The 21,681-nt window shown below is 32.5% G+C and overlaps 1 protein-coding gene across 11 annotated transcripts in view; it reads left to right on the top strand.

The window, feature by feature from the left end:
- The window catches only part of Ahi1 (Abelson helper integration site 1), a 176,500-nt gene that overhangs the window by 36,608 nt on the left and 118,211 nt on the right, over positions 1-21,681 (top strand). For all 11 annotated transcript variants that reach the window (XR_009227370.1, XR_009227363.1, XR_009227367.1 and 8 more), the window contains 7 exons: positions 2,883-3,015; positions 5,707-5,830; positions 10,014-10,243; positions 12,196-12,302; positions 15,499-15,617; positions 19,412-19,542; positions 20,804-20,944. Coding sequence is in view for 7 of the 11 variants with exons in the window: in XM_058581423.1 (XP_058437406.1) it covers positions 2,883-3,015; positions 5,707-5,830; positions 10,014-10,243; positions 12,196-12,302; positions 15,499-15,617; positions 19,412-19,542; positions 20,804-20,944 (985 nt within the window). In the remaining 4 variants the exon portion in view is untranslated. The remainder of the gene's footprint in view (positions 1-2,882; positions 3,016-5,706; positions 5,831-10,013; positions 10,244-12,195; positions 12,303-15,498; positions 15,618-19,411; positions 19,543-20,803; positions 20,945-21,681) is intronic.

The following is a 21,681-nucleotide window of genomic DNA, read 5'->3' as shown; positions in this document are numbered from 1 at the left end:
ATACTTGATTGTGTAGGATGTGAGAAACAATGGAAGGTTCTGGGAAGAAGAAAAACTTAATCATATTTCAGATAATAAATGTTGACAATGTCATGTGAAAGTCCTAAAGCAGGATACATTAGAATTAGAGAAATCTGTTGAATGGTATTTGGACATTGATGTGTGAGGTGATGAGGGGCTAACCTTGGGTTAGTTATGACAAAAACGAAAAGCAAGACATGGATATAAAATGTAGAAAATAAGACCCTGCCTGATTTAGTGATTGGCAGGAAATTAAGGGAGGGAACACCAGCAAAACTGTTGAGGATCTTTGTTGTTGTTATTTAATTTTTATAGAATGGGATACAGTGTCAAACCCTGGAAATACAAATAACATGATAGTAGCTTCAGTGATTTTAGCTGGATGATTAGGTATGGTTTTCCTCAGTTACACTTTCTCTAAAAACAGCAGCAAGTGATTGTAAGTAAAACCTCCAAACATCTCCTTCAGATTTTTTTTTTTTGTCTTCCATGATGTCTGATAAATTATTTTTTATTGATTTTATTTTTTAAACACATGACAGTGAATACATTATAATTCTTATTACACATATAGAGCACAATTTTTCATATCTCTGTATATAAAAGTATGTTCACACCAATTCATGTCTTCATACATGTACTTTGGATAGTGATGTCTATCACATTCCACCATCATTGCTAACCCCCGCCCCCTCCCTTCTCCTCCTACTCCTCCTCCCTATCTAGAGTTCCTCTGTTGTCTGATACATTATTATTCCACATTCCTAGTAGCAAATACATTCCTAGTAGCAAATTCCTAGTACAAACAAATCTTTTGTTTGTACCTGGTACCCATCTAGAGAGCAAGCCTAATAGTCTTTGACTGAGTCCATTAAGCTAGACTTAACTCTCTGAATATCCTTATTAGCTATAGTTAGCTAATAATAGATACTCTTAGCTAATAGCAGGGATTGCTTATGGTGTTTCTCAAAGGCATTTATAATAAGGTACAATATTCACAGTACACAACTAAGGGCTCAGTATATGTTTAATTCAGTTTTTTGTATGACAAGAAATACAAAAGTAAGACCCACTAAAGGTTAAGAGAGAGATATTGGGGGAAAAAATAAGTAGAGTTTTCTATAGTAGATATTAATACCCAGAAAATTGGAATAGGGAATGAAACATAAATTATGAAGAAATTTTAATGAAATTAATGAATGAGAGACCAATAGGGTATGCTTAATTACTCTGAGTATCCAATAAATGCATTTTAAGACCAGAGATAGTACTAAACCCTCCATAGGTTATCTGTTCCTCTATTTATACATAACTGTTTTAAAGTTTAATTTATAAATGAGAATCTGTAAACTCCCTTCCTTGCAATAAATGGCTTGGTGTCACTCATTTCAGGGGATCCTTCGCTAAATTTTTGTATAGGCTCAATGTTTTCTGATGTTGCTGTCAGTTGGAACACCTTTTCTGTTCATGTCTTCAACCTCCAAATTCAGTGCCTTTTCCATTTTAACTAAGCATTTATCACTCACTGGAGCTATAACATGCAGTTTGAGGTATGACACAAAATTACCACAATTTTTTTTCTTCATAATTTCACAGATAAAAACTTATTATAGATCTTGGCATCTTCAGTATATGATTTCTTTTCTATAATAAATCTAGAACCTTCACCTCTTCATTTAAAGGAATTATTTCAAGGCTTCTCTTTGGCATATTTGAATTGCCAATACTTGGGTTCTTTGGAGCCATTATTGATTAAAATAAGGGGTACTTGAAGGTAAGCACTGAGATATGATAGTATATTTGAATTGCCAATACTTGGGTTCTTTGGAGCCATTATTGATTAAAATAAGGGGTACCTGAAGATAAGCACTGAGATATGATAGTTGATCTGATAACTAAGAAGGCTATTCAGTGATAGGTAGCATATTGGTATCTATACTTACATCTGTTGATATCTATGTCACATAGATATGCAGGATGAAGAGGTGATTCATGTTCTAGATAGGGTGGAGCAGGACGATGCTATTTCATCACAGTACTTAGAATGGTTCCAAATTTAAAACTTATGAATTTTTTTATTTCTGGAATTTTCCATTTATTATTTTCAGACCCCAGTTGCTGTTACTAACCCAGAACCTCAGAAAGCATACCACAAATAGGTGGGCAGGGAATTATGGTATATTTTAGAAACAGTCACAGAGGATAATTATTTTAAGAGAGAAAAAGAAAACGAATATTTGTATACTCTGGGCTTAAACTAGGTCATATGTAGTTTTAAAAACAAATTTGTCACATTAGCAAAAGTGACTTATTAGTTGCTGTTCAAAATAAGGTGACATATATTCTTTTCTGTGCTTGTATAAAAGCAATGTTGTAGTGACAGCTTTAGAGTATCAGATATTGAAATGTTTCTATTCATATTTTGTATGAATTAAAAACTAGTTAGACGTGAAGAACAATTTCACTTAATTTTATGGAGAACCAATTCTCTGGTTAGTAAGTAATTTACTATGGTTTTTCATTATTCTACCTACTTGCTTTTCCCTTTTTATTAAGAAAAGACACGATAGGAAAGGCAGCAGAATACAACAGACACTAGTATGGCAATATGTAAATCAATGGATGTGTAACTGATGTGATTCTGCAATCTGTATATGGGGTAAAAATGGGAGCTCATAACCCACTTGAATCAATTGTGAAATATGATATATCAAGAACTATGTAATGTTTTGAACAGCCAACAATAAAAAATTAAAAAAAAAAAAAAAAAAAAGAAAAGACACTATAATAATTTAAATTTAACAACTAGAGTTTGTATTTTTAATGTTTACTAACATGAATTTTAAATGTATGTATTTTAGGCTTGCCGTATCCCAAACAAGCACCTCTTCTCACTGAATGCAGGAGAGCGAGGATGTTTTTGTCTTGATTTCTCCCACAATGGAAGAATATTAGCAGCAGCCTGTGCCAGCCGGGATGGATATCCAATTATATGTGAGAAATGATCCTACCTGTTTAATCTGATTGTAGTCTGTGTGGTGGACATTGTTTAGTTTTTAGAACTCATTGAAATCTTAATGCGAGTAATCCCCAATACCAGTAAATTAAACAGATTTCTTCAGGTAAACAGTTCTTTTATACTTTTATAACTTTTGTATTTTTATAACTTGTATAACTTTTAAAACTGTTATAACTTTTATATTTTTTTCAAATATAGTGAAAATTCTGAAATGAAAGCTATTATTTTTTTTAAACATGCAGAAGAATTTTTGTAAACATTTTCTACTTTAAGTACAGAAATTTAGAAATTTAAGGGATTAATAATTCTCATGGGAGATTTTAGTCCAATATGGTTAGTTGATAAAGGTGGTTATTTGAATTATAAAAACTCACAAACTTGTGTACTAGAATGCTAATAATTGGCTTAGCAGTACCCAGATAAAAACTTGTTATTAAACAGGGAAGTCAACAGAGAGGCCAAGAAAAATTATTTTTCTGTAGCTTTAGAGATTTTTTTTTTTTTAAGTGAGCATTATCATACTGTTCTAGATTTAGAATTCTGTGTTAAATAGTCCCGTATTTATAACTCGCTCTTGAAAGCCAGCTCTCCTCAGGAGGAAGAAAGCAGCTCCTCATGGCATTAACCTTCTCTGCCTTAACCCCCAGATCATGTTGAACTTCACTTAGCTTCATGTAGTTTGTTATGCCTTGGTTGATTTAGTCAGAATTGATTCTATTGGCATTTTTTGAATGACTGTTCCTTCCCATTGCAATAATAATAGATTTTTAAAATACAAAATTATTTATGTAATTCAATTACCACTGTGCTATTTTAAAACTCACCAAGAAACCTATGTATAGTAGAAAAAGATTCTTGGGAAATATGCTCTAAGATATTAATAATATATTTTTTCTTTTGGGGGGGATAGTGAAAGAATTATTTTCATTCTGGTTTATATGTTGTAAATTTTTTGTGATAGACTTGTTACTTTATGCTTAAATTACTTGTTAAAAGTGCTATGTGTATTGCTTAAATCTTAAAATAGAGGATGACTTTTTGATTTTGAACTATTATGATGTGTCCAAATCTGGCCATCATTTTAGCTTGTTAAATGTATGGATTACTGTTTTTTACAAATATGCTAAGTATTCAGTCATTCCAGTGTTCTGTTCGCCCCTCTCTTTCTTCTTCTGGGACACTCCTTGTACCTGTGTTGGTAGAACTAGTAGTGTCCCACAGGTCTCTTGAGACTTATTCATTTATTTTTTTAAAGTCTTTTTAAAAAAATATTTATTTTTTAGTTGTAGTTGAACACAATGTTTTTATTTTATTTATTCATTTTTATGTGGTGCTGAGGATTGAACCGGGCCTCACACATGATAGGCGAGTGCTCTACCGCTGAGCCACTACCTCAGCCCCTTAAATTCTTTTTCTTTTTGTTCTTCAGACAGAATAATCTCAAGTGACCTGATGTTGTTTAGTAATTCTTCCATCAGTTCAGAGCTGCTGTTGAACCCTTTTAGCAGTTGTACATTTCAACCCTAAAATTTCTGCCTTATTCTTTTTTATTATTTCCGTTTCTTTACTGATACAGTCTTTTTTGATGAGAAATCATTGTTAGACTTTACATCTTTAGACATGGTTTTCTTCAGATTTTTGAACATATTTATAATATTATGTTTTTGTTGAAAAAGACCAACCTCTGGGCTTCTTCAATTTCTTTATTTTTTTCTTCAATTTCTGTATGGATAGTTTTTATTGACTGCTTTTTTTCCTCCTGTGTATGAGCCATACTTTCCTGTTTGTTTTTCTGTGTATCATAATTTTGAGCTGAAAACTGGATATTGAAATGAAAAAAGTAGTACAGCAGCTCTGGGAATCATATTCCTCTTCCTATTTCCTCTCATCCAAACCAGGATTTGCTATTATTGCTATTTGTTTAGTGACTTTCCTGGACTAATTCTGTAAAGTCTTTATTCTTTGTCATGTATTAACATTGTAGTCTCTACTCAGGTTAGTGGTCAGCTTATAGGTCAGGCAGAGTTTTTTTAAAAATAACTATGAGTGGATAGATCTGATGTCCTTGGCCAGGAAGCTGTGTGTATGTGTTGGAATATGCTTTCAGTGTTTTGGAAGACAATTTAAAACTCTGCCTTAGCCTTCACTTTTTACTGGTGCAGCCCTCTTCAGGTCAGCCATAGTGTCTATACATTAGAATTTTTTTTTTACAATAACAGTTTAAATTTCTTATTACTATAAATAATTACAATATGGGTCAGCATTTAGTTCTTTTTCACGTAGAATAAATAAAACCTTATTTGTGAAGCCCCATATTATAGACTATTTGAAGTAAATTGCAATGTAAATGTTATTTATTATAAGACTGATCAATTAATTATCAAAGATACTTCGGGGTTGCTTTGAGAGATTAAAATGATTAATAATATATTCTATTATATTATTTTAGCATATTATAAAATTTTATGTGTAAATTCTTATATCTAAGGTAATGAAAAACTATTTTTATATAGATTGTAAAATTTTGTTTGTACTGCATGTCTTTGGTTGTATTTTTCTTACACAGTTTTTAACATGTCTAAATTATTATGAATTGTGTATTTAGGTAACATTGAATTAAATATCCTCTATCTGGAAGCCTATTAATTTCTAAATATTTTTATTAGTATATGAAATTCCTTCTGGACGTTTCATGAGAGAATTGTGTGGCCACCTCAATATCATTTATGACCTTTGCTGGTCAACAGATGATCGATATATTCTTACTTCATCATCTGATGGCACTGCCAGGTTAGTATACTCAGCAAGTTCTGATTTTGCATGCTCTTTGCCATGGAGGAAAGCTAAGAGAAGATGAAGTCATGCAACTACACTTATGCTTCTGTTTTGTTTTTACCAATGAAGGGACTGTCATAAATATGCATCATGTAGACTGACTGATTAAATAAGTAGTCATAAACTTCTTCCTTGAAAGAATTCTTCTTAAATATATTTATTTATATAGTATGTAGGATTTCTGGTCCTAACCATCTTGAAATGATCATTAAGTAAACTCTTTGGTTAATAGCTTGAGATGAGGTTATTATACACTTGAAATTTTTCTTCTGATGTCAGAGATTCCATCTTTAATCTTCAGCCATGGCTGGATTCAGGGGCTAGAACCCAATAGAGCTCATTACTTAGTGACGTAGAGGGAATAAATAAGTATGTGGTTTATGTTTTAAAGAGTTTTGTAGATTGTTAATTATTTGCATTTTCAATATCTTCTTAAATTGTCCCTTTTCAATTTAGTAGTATCAATAATTTTTTTAAAAAAAGCTAAATTTTAAAGTTTTAATTATACTGTTTTTAGATGCTTATTTGACTTTGTGTTCTAAAAATGCTATTAGGTAATTTTTCAAAATGCTTTTATATACATCATTTAATTTGGTTCCAACAACTATTAGGTGGACACGTTCTCTCTATAGTTTAGTGTGACACTTAGCATTTTAAAATCCATTATGACTTCACTCTCATTTACATTTTTTGCTTCCTTTTAACTTAGCATGTGACTTGTAGCCTCTGGGCCCCTTTTTCTATTGATCTTACTCTTCTTTTCTATATAAAATGTCTAATTGATAATGATTTTTATCATTGGTGTTTAGTTTATATGTAAATGAAAAAGATGACAGTTCGTGACAATTAATTTCCCTCTTTGTTTAGCTGGGAACCTACTTTCTTACTCCCCCTTTACCAATATGCTCAGGAACTGATCAGGAACAGTATTCTCAGGGACAGCCATTAGGTCTGATGTCAGTAATACTAAAGGAAAATGCATAGCTCTGTTGAGGATTGTTTGTAGATTGGTGAGTCTTAGTCACCTGAGCTCTTGTCCCTACTGAGCAATCTTTATTCTTATTTTTATTCAGCTCCTTTTCCCATTCCTCTGGTAGCAGATCCAAAGCTCACTGTGCATCAAGTTCTCTAAATCACAGTCTTCAAGTTCTCTATACTAAATTACAGTCTTCCAGTTTTTGTTAGATGACTACCTTCAGTTTGCTGTCAAACTTAGACATGAACTTTCTTTATTTCCTTCTGGTTTCCCCCCTAATATCTATAAATGCACCCATCTTTATCTGTTTTGTATGTATATCGCAATTTCTCTTCCCTTCCCCAGCTTTGAGTCTCTTATGTGCTAATGTCTCTGTCTCCCACCTTTTTTTTTTTTTTGAGTTTGTCTTTTCAAACTGTGCTCATCTATTCCATTCCCACCATTTCTGTCCACATCTAACAAGCACTGAAGTCTGCCAGTTCTCCCTCTTTAAAGACTCAAAATTCTGTCACATCCTTTCTGTTGTTGATGCATTTGCCTTATTTCAAGCCCTAGTATCTCTTCTTATGTCGGTATTTCACTTTCCTAGCATTCAATCTCTAGCTCTTCTGCCTCTGCTGTGCTAAAATCTAATCTTTCTAAAACCATCTTTCATAATACTTTGACTTTAAAAAGTCTTTGAATACCCATTGCCTTTGGGAAATGTTCTAATTCCTTACCACGGCATAAAGACATATCCCTCATTGATTGTTCTTACATTCTTCTCTATGCACTTGCCAGATACCCTTTGCCTGACCCACACAATCTTTGGAAATACCCTTAGCATATCTTCTTTGTCATCTCATGCCATTTTACCTTAGACTTATTCCTCCTATACTTAAATGCCCCTCTCTTACCCTTTTTGCCTAATTCCATCATTCAACAAAAAATTAAGTGCCTTTTATGAGCCATAGTGAATTGTGGTTGTCATTTAAAAATTCAGCCCAAATTTTCTTGAAGCTGTCCTGGGTTTCCCCACACAACATACAATACATTATAGAGAAGTATGTTATTCTTTATGTAGCTTTGTTTAGACTCTACATTGTAAAAATATTGTGACATCATTAACTGAATGAAGGGAGAGCAAGGACAAGGAGGTTTTTGAAAGAAATAAAGGATATTTGCAAGGAATAAGCTAAAGTTAAAAGGAAGAGAATTAGGATTCCTAATAATCAGAAGTGGCAAATGTAATTACTGCTCATGTCTTCTTCTCTTTTCCTGGGAATCACTGCTCTATGTTATCGCTAATGTCTCCTGAGTAACATTTTCTCACTGACTAGCTTTCTGCCATATGCCTTTAGTCTAAATCCTCTTCTTTAGCCATTTGTAGAATAGTGTGTGTGTGTGTGTGTGTGTGTGTGTGTGTTTTCACATCAACAGTTCCTAATACAATCTGAGGAATGGCTCTCCAATAGGCCCATTTAGTGTACCTTACAATACTGCTTTTTTTTTTTTTTTTTTTAGTAGTTGTAGATGGACAGAATGCCTTTTATTTTGTTTTTTTATTTTTATGTGTTGCTGAGGATCGAACCCAGTGCCTCATGCATGCTAGGCAAGTGCTCTGCCACTGAGCTACAGCCCCAGCCCTCCAATACTGTTTTAACTTTGGTCTTTGGTATGTTTTTTTTCATCCCCAAATATAATTATTTTTGTGTATGGCTCACCCACTCCTTACAGATTTGTGTTTCCTTGTTCTCTATGAGCACCCTGATTTCCTCCAAACCCATTAATGTATGTCTTTTGATCTTGTATTCTGTAAAAACCACCACTAGTAACTGATCAGGTTTTATACAAAATGCTTCATTTTTATTTTAAAAATATTGTATCTACTTTAATTGCATGGAGCTGTTTTAAAGATAAGTTTGTTTCATTTCTGCCTGTTTTATAATATTTCAAATAATGCCACTAAGATTTATTAACAAGCAATTAAGATTTTTTCTTTTAACTATTTTAGCAAGTTAGCAATTTTGTTCTTTTAGTAGGCATCCTATTTCATGTAGCATATGTTTATTGAAATTTTTACTGTGGTAAAAATGTTTATGTAGTGACACATGCTTTATTTTCATTTGAAACATGTTATTTCATCAATAGTTTGGATTCTTAGTAATTGAAGAGCATATTCCATATTTTAAGCAGCTGCTGAGAAAATTCATAGAATGTTATTTTTAAATAGTCAACTATATTTTTCTTTTATTTACAGTTTTATAAAAGACTTAATTTGCTTTAATTCTTATGCAATAATTCAAAACATTTTGAATTATTTAAATTTAAATTTAAAAAAAATTCTAATTCTAATAACTTAACCAAACATATTTTCAAAATTCACTATTCCACGTTCATGTAACTCCTTTTTTGTTGCTAGATTTTGCCTAGTTTTACACATCACAGAAATGTAAAATACCTAACAAAACAGTTTAACCCTTTGATTCACTCTTTGATCAAGACAATAATAATATTAAGTTTTGTATAAAATCAGCCATTATTTAGAGGAAGAAATACTGAGAGGGTTGAACACAGAAAGAGTGCCCAGTGTAGCATAGCTTATCAGAATCTTTGATATTATTTTTATTTTGCTCAAGAATTCAGAGTAATTTCAACACAGCTTTGAAGTCTTTGGGATCTTCATGTTTATTATCTACATAATCATTTTTTTTGAAATTACAGATGTAAAAATCAATAGTCAATCCTGTTCTCTAAACCAGCACTAGTAAGCATTTTCCAGAAGCAATATATACAACATAAATGGCCAATCATTTAAGTTTCTCTCCATATTTTTAAAAATGCATTGTAATAAAAGCAATATTTTACCAACTATTCAATGTGGTTTAAATAATATCAAAAATAGGTAGATTTTAAAAATATAGAGATATATCCAAATAAAAATACAGTTTTTAATTTTACCCTATAGGTTATAATTAATAGATATATTATGCTTGAGAATAAGAAATGGCTAAGTGTGAAATTTTTCAGCCATCAAATACATGGTCATATTTTTTTATTGCTATAAATGTTGCTTTACCTTGGTCATTGTTAATTACTTATTTAAGGCTTATTGTCTATTAGCATTTAGATAAACTGTTAAATGCCTTTCAGAAACAATATATAACTTTTCTATTTTTACAGGATATGGAAAAATGAAATAAACAATACAAATACTTTCAGAGTTTTACCTCATCCTTCTTTTGTGTACACGGCTAAATTTCATCCAGCTGTAAGAGAGCTGGTGGTGACAGGTTGCTATGATTCTATGATACGGATATGGAAAGTTGATATGAGAGAAGATTCTGCCATATTGGTTAGACAATTTGATGCTCACAAGAGTTTTATCAACTCTCTCTGTTTTGATGCTGAAGGTATGTCAGAGAATATGTTCACAAGGAGGGCTAATTGAATGAAGAACTGATTTTAATTTTCATTTTACTGATAAGCTTATTTAAGCTTGGGGGATTTTATGTATTGATGATTATTTGTGAATATTTAGGTATAGGTTACATGTAGGTTTGACACTGAGGGAGTTTTGTTTATATTTTTAAAATTATTAAATTTCTCAACAGATTCATTTGATATCTACTCTCAATAGTCAGTTGTGTATCAAATTTTCTTAATGTATTTACTTGGATTGGTGATGATTATTCTTAGTAAGTTGTCTTTAAGGACCTTTTAAGTTAAAGGATCCAAAATTAGGGAGATGTGAGGGGAAAATCTCAAAAGAATGTAAATATATATGTTAAATGAGCAACAGGATTATTTAAATAGTAAGTGTTTCTCAGCTTTTCATCACTGATCAAATAACTCAAAAAAGAATTTGGAAGAACAAAGATTTATTTTGGCTTACAGAGATTTTAGTCCATGGTTGTCTGCTTCATTGTTTTCAGCCTGAGGTGAGGCAGAATATCAAGGTAGAAGAGTGTGGTAGAGCAAAGATGTTCACAGTAGGGCAGTGGGGAAGCAGAGAGGGAGAGGAAGGGACTGAGGACAAGTAATACCATCCCAGGGCACATCTCCCAGTAACCTGTTTCTTCTAACTGTCCCACTGCCTACAGTTTCTGCTGTTTAGCTATCAGTGGGTTCATCCTCTGATGGAGTCAAAGCCTTTCATGATCCAATCACTTCCCTGAAGCCCTACCTCTGAATATGGCTCCCCTGGGGACCAAGCCTTCAATACTTGAGTTTTGGGGGCATATCCAAATCATATCAAGTACACACACATATAAAAGGGAAAATTATAATCATTTAAAGGTTTCTCCTAGCATATGAATAATGTAGATGATATTTTAAAGATATAAAATATAAGTTATTTTTCTTAAAGAGTTTTATTATGTCTATTAATTACTCACTTTATACATTATTTCAGACACTAGCTATGTAAGCTGTAGCATTCATTAATTAAAATGGGATTCAGATCAAAATGATGATATGTATCTGTAATAATAATGTTCATCTATAAGGATGTCAGTAAATTTGGAACATATACATGAAAGGCCATGAGAAGAAAAGTGTCTTGAAAAATTGTCAGAAGTAGCTCAGGTTATAAAAGAGATAATTAAAAAAATATTTAGCCATAAGATATGCAAATGTGCAAAATGTCTCTCTAATAGGTAGAATTGAGGCCAAAGCTACAGAAGTCAGATTTTTCTTTGCTCAGAATTAAAAAGAGCATTCTAACACATAGAGCAATTCACCAGTTGAATAAGCTATTTTATAAAAATAATAAATTTACAATTAGCAAACACCCTTCTATTAGTAATGGTGTATAAGAGATTCCTGAACTTGATGCTTAAAATCCTATTCAGCTTTAAGATGACTTAATGCTAAAGAATTGAGGTTAAACTATTAACATTTGTTATTTATTATTTTATTCATCTCTGTTCATTTATTGAGTTTTCAGTGGGTTTTAGGTATTATGCTTTTCTAAGCCTATAAAGCAGATTATATAGGTTAACAAAGATTAGGAGTAGAGGTGCTGGTTGAATAATTCAATTAATCTGGCTTTAGAGTATGAGCTGTATACCCAAACACTGAAATGCTCATTTGCTGTGTTAAAATTCAGGTAAGGGAGAAATGGAAATAAGTATTCACAAATAATTTAAAAGAATGAAAAATTCACTTAAAGATAATTGGAATTAGATTGGAAGTTATTTTGCTTTTTGAAACTAACATGCCTTTTAATGGCACTCCAGTTCTTTGATTGTTCCACTGGGTTGTGGTTTCCTCTCCCTAGACTTCATAGCTTTTGTTTTTAACTCTTGCAATATTCATAGCTGAGTTTGGGTTTTTTGTTGTTGTTTTTGTTGTTTTAAAATAGGCCATCACATGTATTCAGGAGACTGCACAGGGGTGATTGTTGTTTGGAATACTTACGTCAAAGTTAATGATTTGCAACATTCAGTGCGCCACTGGACTATAGATAAGGTATGAAATCATATTTTGTAATTTGGAATGTAATTAAAGAAATTGGGAAAAATATTCAACCACATGACCTTGAGATAGGACATATAGATATTCTTTCTAAAACAGCAACTCTTTCTCAGTCCCTAAAAAGTCAGTTATAATTAACTGTCACATCTTCCTGATGACTAATTGATGACAACATAGTGAATATTTTCATTTGGGCCAGGACTTTGTGTGTGTGTGTGTGTGTGCGCGCGCATAAGCGCACATGTGTAGTTCTGGGTTTTGATTCTACAATCTCTCGCATACCAGGCAAGCACTATACTACTCAACTGCATCCTAGCCCACATTCTGCCATCATATATAACATATTTAAATAAAGACTAAAATAATAAATAAATTAAATAAATGAAAAAGACAAGAAATTTTTAAAATAAGTGAAAAGTAAAGAAAAAATAAAAAACTTAAGAAGTGAGCTAGAATGTCTTTTTAGTGGAAAATGCCATATGACAAACTGGAGAGACAGTGATTATATCCTTGGCTGTAGTTCACCAGCAGTGTGGTGAATGCTAAGTTACAATCATCTGTCCCTTAGCCATGAAGCATTCATATACTGTTGCACAATACTCTTAGCCAGTCATAATACTCTTCAAAGCAAGGGCTTTTTTAGTTTGAATATGAATGTAATCAAAGAAAAATATGGAGGAAATCACCAGACACTACAGGCATTAAATCTGGTAGCAACTTTCTCAAATTTGTACCTAACACTGGTTCTGCAGTTTTATTTTTTATTTGTCACTTTTGTTCCTGTTCCAGTTGCTCAATTCCCCACCAGTGCTCTCTCGCCTCAAATTTGATGTAGTTTAACTCACTGAAATCCTCATCTGTGGTGTGTTTCATTGTTGTCTATGACTTTAAAAAAATAGCTGGCTGCAGTTCTTAGTGACAAACAGTGGTAGCAGGGGCTCAGCAGCTAATACTAGAACTGTAGCTCAGTGAAGCCCACCATGACTAGTGCTGAAGAAGTCCAGAGACACTCTTAAATGAAGGGAATGAAAAGCAATAAGGGAGAAGGTGGCTAATTTAGAGTTCTGCCTGAAGGTTAAGAGACTTTTCTTTGATTTTTTGGACTTTAGCCAAAGTAATATTCATTTGAATTCTTTTGTCTGGTAAGCTAAAAAAGAATAACCTTTGATAATATTCTTTTGATTTTTTAAAAATTAATTTTATTGTGTATATTTAAGGTATATATAATATTAGGAAAATACATGCATACAGTAAAAAGGTTACCATTGTGAAAAATTAACAAATCCATCATGTGGCATAGTTTGTCTTTATTGTTATTTTTATGATGACCAATTGGAATCTACCCCTTTAGCATGAATCTTTCATTCAATACAATTTTACTACCTGTAGTTCTCATGTTATACATTAACTCTCTAGACGTGTTCATTCTATGATGTATCCTCTGACCTACATCTTTACATTTCTTCTACCCTTGCAGCCTCCAATAACCTCTTTATTTGAATTTTTTATTTTTTAACATTGCACACATAAGTGAGATCATGCAAAAAATTTTTGCAATATTTTTCTTTCTTTGTTTGACTTATTTTACTTAGTATAGTATCCTCCAGGCTCATCCACATTGTAGGAAATGGAAAGAACGTATTCTTTTTTAGGGATAAATAATAGCCCCACCCCCATTCCGTGTGTGTGTGTGTGTGTGTGTGTGTGTGTGTATAGGTATATATCACAGTTTATCCATGGCTGGACACAGACTCTGTCCATATGCTGGCAATTGTGAACAATACCCATTTATTATCTTTGTTTTTGTGGCCTGAGTTTTGGATGTAATACCCATAAACTCATTACCAAGACTAATATTCAGAGGTTTTTCCTCTATTTCTGTTCTATGAATATTTATAGTTTCTGGTGTGAACATGGGAATGGGAGTGCAGCTATCTTTATAAGATGATGATTTTATTTCCCTTAAGTGCCTGGAAGAGGGACTGCTGGATCATATGGTAGTTCTCATTTCAATTTCTTTGGAAATCTCCATAATCTTTTCCATATTGACTCTACTTTCCCAACAGCAGTGTAGAACAGTTCTCTTTTCTCCACATCCTTAACTTTTGACTTTTTGATAACCATTCTGGCAGGTCTGAAGTGTTATCACATGATGGTTTTAATTTATATTTCCTTGAATGATTAATGATGTTGAGCCTCATTTCTTATTCCTGTTGGCCATTTTTATGTCTTCTGTGGAGATAAATGTCTGTTTTGATCTTCTGCCCATCTTTTACTCAGGTTACTTGTTTTTCCATTACTAAGTTGTAAGAGTCTTTATAAATTTTGGGTATTGGCCTCTTATTAGACACATGGTTTACGCATAATATTTTTCCCAATCTGTAGGCCACCATTTCGTTTTGTTGACTGTTTACTTTGTGGTTCAAAACCTGTTTAATGTCATCTCATTTATTGATTTTTTTGGTTTTGTGGCCTGAGGTTTGGATGTAATACTCAAAAACTCATTACCAAGACCAATATTCAGAAACTTTTCCCCTATGTTCTCTTGTATGAATTTTATAGTTTTTGGTGTTAATTTAGATTTTCTATCCATTATGAGTTGATTTTAACATACAGAGTAAGATAATAGTAATTCTTCTTGGGCAAGGCTGGTATAGGCAGGTATCTTTCCTGACATCATTATTTAATATCTTCTTTAGCTGCATCAAATAACTGTATCTCCAAATTCCCAAAACCCTACCTAAAGTTATAATCTAAATTAAATGATTTCAGAATGACATATCTGTAACTTACGATTTTTCAAGACTAGTAGAAGTATATGAAAAGTATGAGATTGGACTGGAAACTGAAAAGTTAATTCTGCATTTAGGTTTGAATTTATAAAAATTGGAAGCTTTCTTATATGATGTTAAACTAAAAATGCAGTGTCAGAAGATGTGTATGATGAATGTGCCTTTTGTTTGGGACTGAAAATGAACAATATACAAAAACACATACTAATTAAATGCAGTATTGCATATTACAAAAAATAAGATTTGTCAGCTTCGTTTTCAGTCCTAAACTGCAGTTGCTGGGAATCTTTTTGCTAACAGTTTTACAGTATTGTATATAGTGGAATTGCAAGTGATGTTTTTAAATTAATTTTCTACTTTTCAGGCTCCATAGTTTATGATTTTTTAATTCATTTTAGGAAATTAAGGAAACTGAATTTAAGGGGATTCCAATAAGTTATTTGGAGGTTCATCCCAATGGAAAACGTTTATTGATTCATACCAAAGACAGCACTTTGAGAATTATGGATCTCCGAATGTAAGTATATTTTAGTATCAACAAGATGAGTACTCGTAGGATAATTAATAAGTTAGTTTATATTTATAAAATGCAGCAATGGTTCTTAACTAGGCAGTTTTGCCCCCTCGGGATATCTGACAGTGCCTGGAGACATTTTGTTTCTTTTTTGTTGTTGTTGTTCTTTTTAGTTGTACATGACAGTAGAATGTATTTTAACATATTGTATATACAACTTCTCATTCTTCTGGTTGTACGTTATGTGGAGTTACGCTGGTTGTGTATTCATATATGAACATAAGAAAATTATGTCCAATTCATCCTACTGTCTTTTCCATTCCCATCCCCCTCACCCCCTTCTCCCCATCCTCCTCTATCCAATCTAGTGAACTTCCACTCCCCACCCCCCGCCTATTATGAGTCAGCATCCACATATCAGAGAGAACATTCAGCCTTTGGTTTTTTGGGATTAGCTTATTTCACTTAGCATGATAGTCTGAAGTTCCATCCATTTACCAGCAAATGCCATTACTTCATTCTTCTTTATGGCTGAGTAATATTCCATTGTGTATATGTACCACATTTCTTCATCATTCATCTATTAAGGGCACCTAGGTTGGTTCCATAGCTTAGCTATTGTGAATTTTGCTAAGAACATTGATGTGTCCACATCACTATTGTATGCTGATTTTAAGTCCTTTGGGTATACACCGTGGAGTGGGATAACTGGATCCAAATGGTGGTTACATTCCAAGTTTTCTGAGGAATCTCCACACTGCTTTCCATAATGGTTGCACCAATTTTCAGTCCCACCACCATTGTATAAGTGTACCCTTTTTCCCACATCCTCCCCAACATTTATTGTTACTTGTATTCTTGATAATTGCCATTCTTACTGGAGTAAGACAGAATCTCAATGTAGTTTTAATTTGCATTTCTCTAATTACTAGTGATATTGAACAATTTTTCATGTATTTGTTGATCATTCGTATTTCTTCTTCTGTGAAGTATCTGTTTAGTTCCTTTGCTCATTTATTGATTGGGTTATTTGCTTTTTTGATGTTAAGTCTTTATATGTCCTGGAGATTAATTATGCATCTGTGATGTAGGTGGCAAAAATGTTCTTCCATTCTGTAGACTCTCTGTTCATGTTCTTGATTGTTTCCTTTGCTGTGAAGAAGCTTTTTAGTTTGAAGCCATCCATCCCATTTATTGATTCAACTTCTTGCACTTTAGGAGTCTTGCTGAGAATTCTGTTCCTAAACCAAATGGTAGAGACTTGAGCCTACTTTTGTTTTTTCTAGTAGGCACAGGGCCTTTGGTCTAATGCCTAGGTCCTTGATCTACTTTGAGTTGAGTTTTGTGCAGGGTGAGAGATAGGGGTCTAATTTCACTTTATTACGTATGGATTTCCAGTTTTCTTGGTACATTTATTGAAGAGGCTATCTTTTCATTTGGAGACATTTTTTATGTATCTGTTAGGTTAAGATCAGAGATGCTGCTAAGCATCCTATGGCTCATAAGAAACTGCCCCTGACACACAGAATTATCCAGCCCCAAATGAGAACAGCTCTGGGGCTAAAATGTAGTCCACTGCTTTCTATCTTCACCATTAAAAACAGAAACTTCTACCTTCAACAATGAGAGCGTATCTTTTATCTCTTTGAAACTGCTATAAGCATAATATTGGTATATAACTGAAGGAGATGACTTTTGGTTAATAGGTTGTTGTTTGTTTTGTTTCTTTCTTGTGTATAACAGGAAGTTGGGGGTAATGGGATTGAGCCCAGGGGCATTTACCACTGAACTATATCCTAGCCCTTTTAAATTTTGAGACAGAGTTTCACTAAGTTGCTGAGGCTAGCCTTGAATTTGCAATCCTCCTGCTTTAGTCTCCCAAGTGTCTGGGAGTATAGGTGTGCACCACCACTCTAGGTTTCTTTGTTTTTTTTTTTTGTTTTTTCCTAAATGAAGGGAAATTTTTTTAAATAGAAAAGACAGAGCAGAGTTCTGGGAAAATGCCTGGGATTTTAGTATGCTTTTGTCTCCATGGTTCTGTAAAACAAATGAGAGAAAGCTATTTTATTAGATTTCCTTATTGTATTTAGAAAAACATGGTGATATTAATTGGTAAGATTAATATATTAGTTTGATTCTGCAGTTATCTTTTTAGTGCTGATCATTAACCTTCACTGTTTACATAGACTAGTTCAAGATCCTGGCATGGATTTGAGACAATGATAAAAGGATTAGTCCATGAAGAATTAATAATCTAATTGCACACCTCCAAAATGAAACAAAAATATTTAGTCAGACTAAAATATGAGACTTTCACAGATTGGAATTTGTTTGTTCTTTTTTCATGTCATGCCTGGCATTAAATAGCAAGCACTGTATAAATGTGTATATATATTCACACATTATATTTAATGAATATAAGTATATAATAAAAAATTATATTTTTCATGGCAACAATAAAGCTGATAACTATGATATAGTCTTCTGTTAAAGGTTCTATTTAGAGGAGATTTGAGCTGAATCTTGAAGGATGGACAGAATTTAGATAAGATGGAAGTGTTTCAGTAGGATAGAAAGCATGAAATCAAGTTCAGAAGTGGAATCATGTGTGTTCAAGGCAGAGGAGGTAGCCCATATGAGTAGAGGTTTCTTGACAAGGAATACTGGGAGTAAATTTTTAAGAAATGGCAATTAGAAATAGATTGGAAGTCCAGTCTAAAGAGTTTGGTAGTTCCTTTTTAAATAATATAAGATCATGCCTCGGCTCTAGAGGTGCACTGCTTAGAGTCAAATGCTTCACCCTTTCTAGCCAATTAACCTTTCTGTGCCTCTCTTTTTTCATTTCTCAGATGGGAGAAATAATATATCTTACTTATAAGGGTTTTGTGGAGGAATAAAGTAGTTAGAACATGTACATACAACAGTAAAGGACATAGAAAGGAATAGAATAGTTTAACCCAGTAACTATAGGTCTGGAAATTCATGTTAAGAAAAAAATTGTAAAATAGTATAAATATATATAAATACACAGATTGCTTATTGACATCATGTTCATGGTAAAGGAAACTGGGAAACATTGTAAATGCTACACAATAGAAAATTTATTAAGATACATTTAGGCAATGGTAAATACCCATTAAAATGATAATGCATAATGTATTTTTTCTGACATGGTGCTCAACTATTCATTATTTATTGATAGACTAAAAAGAGATTAGTGTTTCTACCAGACAGGTATAAGTGCTGAAACAGTGTAACCTTCATTTGTAAGTGAAAAAGTCTGAAAGTTTGTACACCAATTTAATGTATGATTTGATAATTTATTTTATCTACTATTTCTTCAGGGACCAAGTATTCCTCGTGTGATTTTAAAAATACATTAGAAGAAAGATATTATAAGAATATAAAAAATCTATCCATTTTTTAAGTAACCAACTCAAATGTTGCTTCCATAAAGTAGTCTGTCTCTTTTTTTCTTCTAACCTAGATCTGCAAAGCACTCTTTCTTCTCTTCTTTTGTGGGATACATTCTGTATCCATCTTCTATTTCACATTGATACAGTCCTTCTCTCCCCTGCTAAATTCTAACCTTCCTGGGCACTGGGACCAGCTCTTCTTTATTCTGCAGCCATCAAAGAATCTCTTTCATATGATAGAATCTCAAAAAGTATTTTGTTGAATTCAAATTAAATATTTAAATGGAAAGTTTTTCTACCAGTAATCTTTTAAATGATTATATCATTAAATTAATTAATTAATTAATTAATTTATTTATTTATTTATTTTGTGGTCTATAGATTAGCAGCAAGGAAATTTGTCGGTGCAGCAAATTACCGGGAAAAGCTTCACAGTACTTTAACACCATGTGGGACTTTTCTCTTTGCTGGAAGTGAAGATGGCATAGTATATGTTTGGAACCCTGAAACAGGTATTTATTGAGCTTCAGTAATCTTTTTTTAAGGGGGAGGTATTGGTTGGGGCCTGAAGAAGTATAAAAATACTACCATTTTATGGAATAATTTTTGAAAAAATTCTGATTTCAAGTTTTTAATTTTTTTTTTAGATTGAATAGCCTTTAATGGAGCTGAGCCACAATCTGAACATCTCAAATTCTGTTCTTTATTGTTTTATTATCTTTATTTGATTTAAAATTTCACTTTACAATTCAAGGTTATTCTTTTCTTGTCTATGAGATAATGCTGCTCTTAGATATTTAATGACTGTAGTACAAAATACAAAATTATGTAAGCTGAATTGTAACTACATAGATGATTAAACACCTCTGTATTCTTTAGAGTAACAAAAAGACTCCTGTGTAATTTTTTGATGCTGGAAACTAAATTAGCAATTTACCTAAATTTTAATTTAAAATTTTTAAATAAATTAAACTGTTACCTTGAAAAGTTTATTTAGCCTTACTTTGGCTTTCTAAAAGAAAATCTGAAACTTCTTGAGCATTTCTTTAACTAGAAATTGAGAGAATTTTTTAAATTCCTTTAATGAACTGTGTTTGATTTCATCTCATTGTTTGGTTCTTTCCTTTATCCTTAATTTGACGAGGCAGCATACTTGTGGATTTTTTTTTTCCATATACCATGTTTTAACTTCAATTTAAAAGCATTAACTGTCTCCTTTAATAAATGGATCTAGATCCTTTGTTTTTTTACTTCTGGCTGATTTTCTTGGGTTCTTTTCAATTCTGCTTTAAGCATATTTTAGCCATAATCAAGCAGTGGATATCTCAAAGAGCCTACAGAGGTAAAAAACAGAGTAGAAAAAATTAATACCTCAGCAGTCCTCCTCAAAATAGAGAATTTCTTCAGTTTTAGAGTTTCATAATTCCTCCCCTAGTTTTGCCCAGAATTCTTTGTTAGTTGTCATTTGCTCAGCCCTGACAGACCTCAGAACCATGTACCTCTATTCTTCCTTCTAATCACTTTGTGTTTATTTTGTGCCTTGAAAAGCTCATTGAAGAGGTTGGATTGAGAATTGGAAAGAGAAGGACCAACAATGCAAAATAAAGATATTATTTAATACAGGGTACTCAAATACACTGAAATATGTGAGCTTCATTAGAATTATAAGTATTTTTAATAAGTTGCAGAATAATAAGTCTTGTAGTAAGAAATACCACATACAGTACAAATTATTGAATCTCCTTTTTTTTTCCTTTTTTTTTTTAAATTCAGGAGAACAAGTAGCAATGTATTCTGATCTGCCATTCAAGTCACCTATTCGAGACATTTCTTACCATCCATTTGAAAATATGGTTGCATTTTGTGCATTTGGGCAGAATGAGCCCCTTCTTCTTTACATTTACGATTTCCATGGTAAGTCCACTCCACATCACTCACTGCTTGCTAAGTTAAGAATCTATGTAGACTCTGGGGCTGGGGTTGTGACTCATTGATAGAGCCTAACATGTGTGAGGCACTGGGTTTGATCCTCAGCACCACATAAAAAAATAAACAAACAAAATAAAGGTATCGTGTCCATTTACAACTAAAAAAATAAAAAGAATGTGTGGACTCCACAGATATCATACCCTAGGTACATGTGTGATGACACAAATGGTGTGACTCTATTTTGTGATAACTAGAGGCATAAAAAGTTGTGCTCCATTTGTGTACTGTGAATAGAAAGGCATTCTGCTGTCATGTATAACTGATTAGACCAAATAAACAATTTTTTTAAAATATTTACTTTTTAGTTATAGTTGGACCCATACCTTTATTTTATTTATTTATTTGTATGTGGTGCTGAGGATTGAACACAAGGCCTTGCACATGCTAGGCGAGCTCTCTACTGCTGAGCCACAACCCTACCCAACAAATTAATTTTTTTAAAAAAAGAATATGTAAACTAATCTTTATGTTTAGACTGGACCAGGAATCATGAGCACTGTGAAATCTGTTTATCCTTTGAATTAAAAAACCCTCGTGAATATACTATAAAAGTAAAAAAGATTAAATAGATTGTATTATTATAATGCTACAACATTTTATTTTTTTTCCTGTGAGCATGATTAATATGAAAATGTTGGCAAAAGTATTCATAATGGTTGTGC

This window comes from Marmota monax, unplaced genomic scaffold (genome assembly GCF_021218885.2).
Source record: "Marmota monax isolate L192 unplaced genomic scaffold, Marmota_monax_Labrador192_F-V1.1 WCK01_AAM20220418_F8-fsc00030, whole genome shotgun sequence".
Classification (NCBI taxonomy): Eukaryota; Metazoa; Chordata; class Mammalia; order Rodentia; family Sciuridae; genus Marmota; species Marmota monax.
The sequence above is the reverse complement of the archived record's forward strand: the minus strand, read 5'-3'. Positions and strand labels throughout refer to the sequence as shown.